Here is a 9,353-nt window from a genome sequence, read left to right as displayed (position 1 = left end):
AAGATCCCTATTACGTAGTATAGTTTAACATCGTCAGCGAAAAATAGTTTACCACCAGAATTCAAAATACCAACAACGTCATTAATAAACAACGAAAATAGCAGCGGTTCGAATGTACTACCTGAAGGAACTCCAGAGCTGTTCGAAACGCAATCAAACTGAGCAGTGTCAATACAAACAGCAACTTGACGATGAACATGATACGATTGAAGCCACTCACAAAACCAAGTTTTTTCAGTTTGATATCAGGATATCCCTTTTCACTTTGTCAAACGCGGATTTCAAAGCTGTGTATATAGCATCCACTTGAAGTTTTTTGCACATATTATCTAAACAAAAAGGACGTGAAACTCACTAGATTGGTTTCTACCGAACGGTCAGGATAGAAACCATGCTGACAGAAAGCAAATAATGTTTCGCTTTGTAAATCCTCTACTAAACTGATCGTAGTGAATGGTGCTGAATTACTACTATTAGGGTAGGTAGGAGTTTTGATACCGATTAGGGGTGTCAAAGCAACTTTAAAATTGTTGATTATAGATTGTCGAAATGATTTCAGTCCGTCACTAGGAAGAACACGATTGGAAGTTTTTATTTCTTGTTCTGCAAGATGGATACGCCTAATTTAGAATAAATTTAGTATTGTACTAAATTATGTCCTTTTTGGGGTAGACAACACCCTCGGCGGACACGAATTAAAAAAAGGACTCTATCAGTCTACCCGAGATGGATACGAGAGAAACGAATGCAAAGATGCCGAAAAGGATCAAACGATCAATCCTAGAGATGATCGAAAGCAAATATTCACAATTAGTTTCCAATATTGAACTAGCGTCAGTCTGATGCCTTGATAAAGTGCCAGATTCTAAAGAGATGACCCATCCTCGGAAAGTTCTCAAAGGGCAAGGACTTCTCCAAATTTTTAGAACTTCACTAAACTGAGAGTTTTGTTTCATGGTCGACAACGAGTTTTCGATACAACATTAAGCATTTTCTACGATACATTTCGCGGCAGAAAATTTGCGAAATTGTGGAAATTTTTTGATTGGTTTCAGAGCAATAATGAGATACTACATGATCTGTTCAATCACGTTCATTCCTTTCGCCGATTTAATTGAGCGTGACCATTGGGTAACGAAGCCATCACAAAGGGACATTGTTCTATTGAATTGGACTAAGTTTACGCTTGGCGTAATGTAGAGTGAATCTACGGGGAGTTTAGGTTGTGTGTTTAGATTAAAGAGAAATTAAGTGTAGTTCGTGAATTAAATTAATTATTATGTTAAGTATGTAACATTAAGTACATAGCAGATTAACCTAGTTTAAAAGTTAAGTGTGGGAGAAGAAATCGGTTTTACGACGTCTCATGCTCAAAATACGACAAGCTGGCAAAAACCAATTAGTTGTCATCGTAACATAAGCATACAAAAACTTTCTATTTTAGTTCAAACCGTTTACACACAGTCAGCTTTACGTTATTCTACCATGTCCATCTCCTCTTCCTTACACGACCCAACTGTACACCCTTCCTGATACTGGTTATCCTGTTTAGCGGAAACTTCAGTATGGGTACGCACATGCTTAGACAAATCGGCACAATATTTGAACTTCTTGTCGCAATGACGACAGCTTGAAGAAAATGACTATTATTTGATGGACACTGCGGAACTTACGAAAATACTTACGAATAGGTCAACTCATCCGAATGCTTCAGCCGGTGCTCCTTCAGAGTCCGTTCGCGAACGAATGCCATCCCACAGATTTCACATGCATGTGGACGTTCGTTTTTGTGGGCAGCCAGATGCTCATCAAGACAATTCTGCATAAGAAAGATATGGTCAATTTGAGATTACATGATTTATCTAAAATTGAACCTTGTAACGGAAGCTTTTTCCGCACTGCTCACAGCAATGCTGTTTGATACCGCTATGGACGTAATCGTGGTGTTCCAATCGTTGTTTGGTGGGAAATCGCTCCGTACAGTATGGGCATTGAAATTTCAGCGCATGTTTGGCTTTGTGGCTGTAATACTTTGCTCTGTTTTCAGTCACAAAATTACAACCCTCGAATTCACACTTCATATTGTGTTGAAAAAGCTTGGATTTGGTACGATAGCTCTGTGATGCACAGGAAGCGGCATTGTTTCCTGCTTCCCGCATTTCAGGATGCACAGCACCAATGTGGTCTGTCAAATGGTACTTTTGGCGGAAGCTGTCGTCGCAGTATTTGCATGCAAAGACTTTCTCGCCAGTGTGATTTCGCTCGTGAATATTCTGGCTAGTTGAAGTTGTGAAGGTCTGAAGTAGACATGTTTTGTATGAAATCTCCGAGACTCTATGGATATTAGTTTACTCACCTTTGGACAGTATTTACATTTGTATGGTCTTTCGTTGGTATGCGAGCGTGAATGGCGTGTCAGTCGAGTTTTTGTTGAAAATTTATGACCGCAAGTTGAACATGTGTATCGACCCTCCTCAACAGCTCTATGGGAACTCATGTGTCTGTCAAAGTATCTTTTGCTCACTAACTTAATACCGCATATTTCGCAGGCATATTCAGCAGTGGTGTCCTCTCGGTGATACATCTGCATGTGACCGTACAATGCAACAGCGGTACATACCCGCCATGGGCACTTCGTACACTTGATGGGACTAGCATGCATTCGGAAGTGGCGATGAAGCAAAATGATTGATGTGAGCTTTTTGGATGGGCCGCCCTCTTCAATACATTGTTCACAGGTGTACGGAATCATAGAGACATGAACCGATAGGTGTATTTTCATCTCTTCTTCTGTGGTAAAATCCTTTTGGCATATATAGCACTTACTGGGATCAAGTTTCGCCTCCATCTTTCTTATTGCATAGTTACGTCGTTTCCCTAGTTTGTTGTTCCTGGATTCCTGAGCGTTATTTGTCTCAATCAATCCGGTCACGTCATTTGGATTGTCGCTTTCACCACCAGTACCACATTCGCTAAGAGAGCCTGCCAAGAAACAATTAGATGGCTGATTCGGTTCATTCTTTATGTTGTTTGATTCCTCGAAATTCTTAATCGGTTCGGGTTGGAATTCTTCAACTGGCAATGATTCATCTAGCATTTCGATCGTTTCTTCACCTGTTAAACTCGACAGGTATTCTTGCTTTTTAATCAACCTCATCCTAATAATGTCTCTGTTTTCACGTAAAATCTTATCCGCGTACGATTCTGTTACAACTCGCGTTCCTTGCTGATAGTTGTTCAAATTCTCAACTAAGCTGGAATGCTTGGACTTGACGAAACCTTCCAGTGTATGAAAATTCTCCAGGAACTCTTTTCTTACATTGTATGCATAGTCCAGCTTTGTCAGACAGTGAATGCAAACTTTCTTCGGTAGATTATCACGGATGTTTATGTTGACTCCTAGTATGGCGTATACCATTTCCGGAACCATAACATCATTGATGCGGGATATCAGCGGAAAAAGATTTGGAAGCTCACGCAGGCATAACCGGCAGAAAAAGCTGATTTGTTGCATTTCCGAAACAATGTCAATATCCAGCGCACTTATTACTACATTGGTTTTGGGAAACGGGAAATCTACTGCTTCTTCCGGTTCCTCCTTGACTGGAGATAATGAAGACGGTGTTAAATAACCCGACAGCGGTTCAGTATCATGATTAATCTTACCGGCAGGCTCCTCTTCCGGGGAAGCTTCCATAGTTTTACAACACTATATTCACTATCAGATAAACAGAATAATAATCTTAAAATGTAGTAACAAATTTCTGTTGTTTTGGTACAGAGCAAAACTAAAATCACAGCTGATATTTTTACTTCTGTGAACTTACCTACCAAAAAGCTCACCTACCAAAAAGCTCCCCTACTAAAAAGCTCACTGAATACAGACTTCCACCTTAAAAGCGCTTTCTAAATAAAGCTCACAGCCTGGTGGCGGGAATCGGAACTACTGGAGTTGCCATAATTATAGAGCAAATAAACTATTTTTAAATTTTGCATAAGAAACACAAAATGACTAACAACCACATATTGTTTAGTCAATTGCCCATACTTTTAGCTATCTCCTGGTGCATTGTTTATTCCAGGTAAAGGCCTAGTGCCGAGAAATTAATTTTTTAGTAGAAATATAATCTACCAAAAAGCTTATCTACTAAAAAGCTTCCTTACCAAAAAGTTAACTTGTCATACTGAGTGATATTTGTTCACAGACTTGGGGGCGAGAAATTGATTTTAATATTAATTAATAGTAGAAAAATATTCCACCAACCAAAAAGCTTATAGCTACCTACCAAAAAGTTCGTCTTCTAAAAAGCTTCTTTATTAAAATTTTACCTGTATGCCACATGTATCCGCACCCTGGTGACTCAAAGTTAAACATCGCTAATGTAATGATACGCGTGTGAATCAGTTCTCGTCATTCGTTGGACGGTAGAGTTGGATTTAGATGTCCGATTTTTGCGACTAATCGATTAGTAGCTAATCGATTATTTTTTCCTCGTCATTAATCGTAATCGATTAATGCCAAGAAATAATCGATTAATTGAAATAATCGATTACATCAAAAAAAATTCTGAGGCTTAGGGACGTTTCGATATTAAAATACATCGATACTTAGAATCGATACTGGTATCGAATGCAGGTACTGATACTTTCGATATAATCGTAGTCGTAGTATCGATACTTGAAAGTATCGCCATTCGATTCCAAACATTTACAGTAGCTTTTCCTGAATTAGGTAATCTACAAACCGTTGTTTGGCAATTCAGCAGTGGGTTTTGTCAGTCAACGTTTTACCAACGACGTTTTACTCTGCTCCTGCAAAAAGAAAAAAATCTTTCGACAAATATTTTTTATTGGTCTGATCCGTCGACGATTCCGTCAGACGTCGAATGTCAGAAAAGATAGACAATAAATAGTTGGCTGATCAGAAAGTCTCATGGACTGTCAAATAATGGGCAATATTCGGAATCGATTTTTTTTATCAAACGCGATCGGTGCTCCAGTTATTTAGCAACTCAAATACAACAACCGATTCCGCAACGGTTCAGCCTGAATAGGTAATTACATTTCACACGGAAATCATTTCAAAATCGTTCACAATTCCGAATCGAATACTTCCAACTACTGGTTCCTTCGATTCTTTTCGATATCGTAAAGATTGTATCGATATCAGTAAAGTATCGTACTTGAAGTATCGATACCAAAAAATCGAGTATCGAAAACAGAAGTATCGATTCCGTACTAGTATCGAAAATATCGCAACGTCCCTACTGAGGCTAGTTTTTAGTTAGGTATAACAGAAAAACCTGTTTTAATCCACCTAGCGGTGCAATTGTGCCTTTCTCAATCATGAATAACGAGAATGTGTGCGTTGTTTATGTTCATTAAAAGCTTTCAAATGCATATATTACATTTTATTATTATACATCACATGACAACTATATACAGGAAAATAAATCATTATTCGAGTTCTAAAATTTTGAAAAAGAAAAAACAGCCACGGTAATATTGAACTGAAAAAAGGTGCGAAATCGGCAAAGTCCCAAAGTCGATTTTTATAAAAAAAAATTTTCGAGATAACATAAAATCTCGACGTTTCACGCATTTGGCATCAAAAATACGAATTCGATTTCTGAAATTTCATGGGGTCCCCCCTTTGAAATTTTTTTTGAGTTCTGGCTTATATGGGAATTGCATATGTGACCGGATGGTTCAGTCTATATTTCCGGAACCATAGCGATCCGTGCGAAATTTTATAGACATCTGTGGGGATAATATAGTTATCATTTGGTACTAAGTTTGTGAAAATCGGCCCAACCATTTCCGAGAAACTGATATGAATTTGCTAGTTTTGAAAGATGGCCGCTTTTTCCGGGCACTTCCGGAACCGTCTATGGTGGTCAATGTAGTCAACGAAAGTTTAGTTGGCCGTCGGTAACCTAGAACAGCAAATTGAAGTTGTTTGAGAGACATTTTACCGAATTTTTAACTTTTTTGCTTTCATCGGAGTATCGGTTTGAACCGCAATTTGCTATGTGATCGCACGCCACAACCTGTCATTCCGGAACCGGAAGTCGGATCGGGATGAAATTAAATAGTCATTTACGTGGACGCAATACCTTTCATTTGAGACCAAGTTTAGTTGAATCGGTCTAGCCATCTCTGAGAAACCGATGTGACTGTTATTCTGAATTTAGATACTTCCGCCGGGGCTTCCGAAACCGATGATGGTGGCCAATGTGCCCAAATAGACTTTGAATGGATGTTAGTGACCTAATACTACAAATCGAAGCAGTTGTGGTCATATTTTGGAAAAATTTTCACCTTTATACATTCATTGCAGAATTTATTAAAATCGACATTTTCTGCGTGTTCGTACTCATCACCCTGTAATTCCGGAACAGGAAGTCGGATCCGTCAGAAATTCAATAGCAGTCTATGGGAACGTTGCACCTTTCATTTGGGACTAAGTTTGTGAAAATCGGTTCAGCCATCCTGAGAAAAGTTGGTGAGATTGTGTTCGCGTACACACACACGGTTTTCAGAGCAATTGCAATACCTTTCTATTGAGAAAAGCAAAACGTCAATCTCGAGCGTTAAAGTTATGTAAAAAATAACAGTTTATTTGAAAGTGATTAGTAGATCACTGCCAGGTGTGTTAATGAACTTGATTGAATTGATAGCTGATCCCAAAAAGAATAAAAAAACAACCACTAAGTTAGTAGAGATATGCTGATATGGCATCGATTCGCTACTGTTTTAATGGATATTCGTTCAATTATTTACACAAGTATAAACTTGTTTGTAAGAACATGAATGTCTTCTGTGGCTAGGTTACTGAATTACGTTACTGTTGAGTGATTGTAATTATGATAATCGTTCAATTCTAGTTTATACCAAGTTTAATCTCATAAAGAACCACACGCGGATAAAATGTTTCGATGTCTTCGGAATACAGCAACCCTTTATTAGAATTAATAGAACTTCTCGATCTAGTGTATGTTGCAGAGGCGCATATAGTGTACCTAACCCTCTTCTTCTCTTCATGCCGTTTGCGGCCGGTACTGTTGCAAGCCTTTCCTTGCTTGAACTCAAATCATCGGAAAAGTATTTATAGAGCGAATCCGAATGACTATGTTCAATTCGTAATCCCACGATCTAAAGTTTCCAATGGATCTGTTTAAAATGTTAAAAAATATGATCATGAATGTAAGACTTATAAAAACGTAAGTTTATGGTATTTCAGAACCTTCTACTTTTAGCTATCTCCTGGTATAGTGGCTATTCTAGGAAAAGCCCGGGTGCTGCGAAATTAATTTTTTAGTAGAAATATAATTTATCTACCGAATAGCTTCCTTACCAAAAAGTTTGCTTGTCATACTGAATGATATTGGCTCAAATATTTTTAATTTTGAGTGAGCCACAAAATTGTCCAGTAACCGGATATCGTCTAGTCGATTGCACATACTTTTAGCTATCTCCTGGTATAGTTGGTTATTCCAGGAAAAGGCCGGGTGCTGAGAAATTAATTTATTAGTAGAATTATAATTTATCTACCAAAAAGCTCATCTACCAAAAAGTTTGCTTGTCATACTGAATGATATTGGCTCAAATATTTTTAATTTTGAGTGAGCCACAAAAATTGTCCAGTAACCGGATATCGTCTAGTCGATTGCACATACTTTTAGCTATCTCCTGGTATAGTTGGTTATTCCAGGAAAAGGCCGGGTGCTGAGAAATTAATTTATTAGTAGAATTATAATTTATCTACCGAAAAGCTCATCTACCAAAAAGCTCATCTACCAAAAAGTTTTCTTGTCATACTGAATGATATTGGCTCAAATATTTTTAATTTTGAGTGAGCCACAAAATTGTCCAGTAACCGGATATCGTCTAGTCGATTGCACATACTTTTAGCTATCTCCTGGTATAGTTGGTTATTCCAGGAAAAGGCCGGGTGCTGAGAAATTAATTTATTAGTAGAATTATAATTTATCTACCAAAAAGCTCATCTACCAAAAAGTTTTCTTGTCATACTGAATGATATTGGCTCAAATATTTTGAATTTTGAGTGAGCCACAAAATTGTCCAGTAACCGGATATCGTCTAGTCGATTGCACATACTTTTAGCTATCTCCTGGTATAGTTGGTTATTCCAGGAAAAGGCCGGGTGCTGAGAAATTAATTTATTAGTAGAATTATAATTTATCTACCAAAAAGCTCATCTACCAAAAAGCTTCCTTACCAAAAAGTTTGCTTGATACTGAATGATATTGGCTCAAATATTTTTAATTTTGAGTGAGCCACAAAATTGTCCAGTAACCGGATATCGTCTAGTCGATTGCACATACTTTTAGCTATCTCCTGGTATAGTTGGTTATTCCAGGAAAAGGCCGGGTGCTGAGAAATTAATTTATTAGTAGAATTATAATTTATCTACCAAAAAGCTCATCTACCAAAAAGCTCATCTACCAAAAAGTTTTCTTGTCATACTGAATGATATTGGCTCAAATATTTTTAATTTTGAGTGAGCCACAAAATTGTCCAGTAACCGGATATCGTCTAGTCGATTGCACATACTTTTAGCTATCTCCTGGTATAGTTGGTTATTCCAGGAAAAGGCCGGGTGCTGAGAAATTAATTTATTTGTAGAATTATAATTTATCTACCAAAAAGCTCATCTACCAAAAAGCTTCCTTACCAAAAAGTTTGCTTGATACTGAATGATATTGGCTCAAATATTTTTAATTTTGAGTGAGCCACAAAATTGTCCAGTAACCGGATATCGTCTAGTCGATTGCACATACTTTTAGCTATCTCCTGGTATAGTTGGTTATTCCAGGAAAAGGCCGGGTGCTGAGAAATTAATTTATTTGTAGAATTATAATTTATCTACCAAAAAGCTCATCTACCAAAAAGCTTCCTTACCAAAAAGTTTGCTTGTCATACTGAATGATATTGGCTCAAATATTTTTAATTTTGAGTGAGCCACAAAATTGTCCAGTAACCGGATATCGTCTAGTCGATTGCACATACTTTTAGCTATCTCCTGGTATAGTTGGTTATTCCAGGAAAAGGCCGGGTGCTGAGAAATTAATTTATTAGTAGAATTATAATTTATCTACCAAAAAGCTCATCTACCAAAAAGTTTTCTTGTCATACTGAATGATATTGGCTCAAATATTTTGAATTTTGAGTGAGCCACAAAATTGTCCAGTAACCGGATATCGTCTAGTCGATTGCACATACTTTTAGCTATCTCCTGGTATAGTTGGTTATTCCAGGAAAAGGCCGGGTGCTGAGAAATTAATTTATTTGTAGAATTATAATTTATCTACCAAAAAGCTCATCTACCA

The 9,353-nt window shown here is 37.5% G+C and overlaps 1 protein-coding gene across 1 annotated transcript; it reads right to left on the bottom strand.

Moving 5' to 3' along the window:
• Positions 1-1,263: 1,263 nt before the first annotated feature.
• LOC131682549 (zinc finger protein 157-like) lies at positions 1,264-3,805 on the bottom strand. Its single transcript, XM_058964108.1, has 5 exons — positions 3,667-3,805; positions 2,357-3,603; positions 1,875-2,297; positions 1,686-1,819; positions 1,264-1,629 (listed from the first exon to the last, which is right to left on the bottom strand). Exons 1-5 carry the CDS (start codon positions 3,695-3,697, stop codon positions 1,476-1,478), a joined length of 1,989 nt encoding a protein of 662 aa, XP_058820091.1. The 5' UTR covers positions 3,698-3,805; the 3' UTR covers positions 1,264-1,475.
• Positions 3,806-9,353: the final 5,548 nt, after the last annotated feature.

This window comes from Topomyia yanbarensis, chromosome 2 (assembly GCF_030247195.1).
Source record: "Topomyia yanbarensis strain Yona2022 chromosome 2, ASM3024719v1, whole genome shotgun sequence".
NCBI classification, from domain to species: domain Eukaryota; kingdom Metazoa; phylum Arthropoda; class Insecta; order Diptera; family Culicidae; genus Topomyia; species Topomyia yanbarensis.
This window is presented reverse-complemented; position numbering and strand designations above follow the sequence as displayed.

Coding starts and splice junctions, on each gene's coding strand:
- LOC131682549 (XM_058964108.1), bottom strand. CDS start 3,697: ATGGAAGCTTCCCCGGAAGAGGAGCCTGCCG. Junction 1,820..1,874: donor GAAAAAGCTTCCGTTACAAG/GTTCAATTTTAG, acceptor TTTCTTATGCAG/AATTGTCTTGATGAGCATCT. Junction 1,630..1,685: donor TCGGATGAGTTGACCTATTC/GTAAGTATTTTC, acceptor ATTTTCTTCAAG/CTGTCGTCATTGCGACAAGA.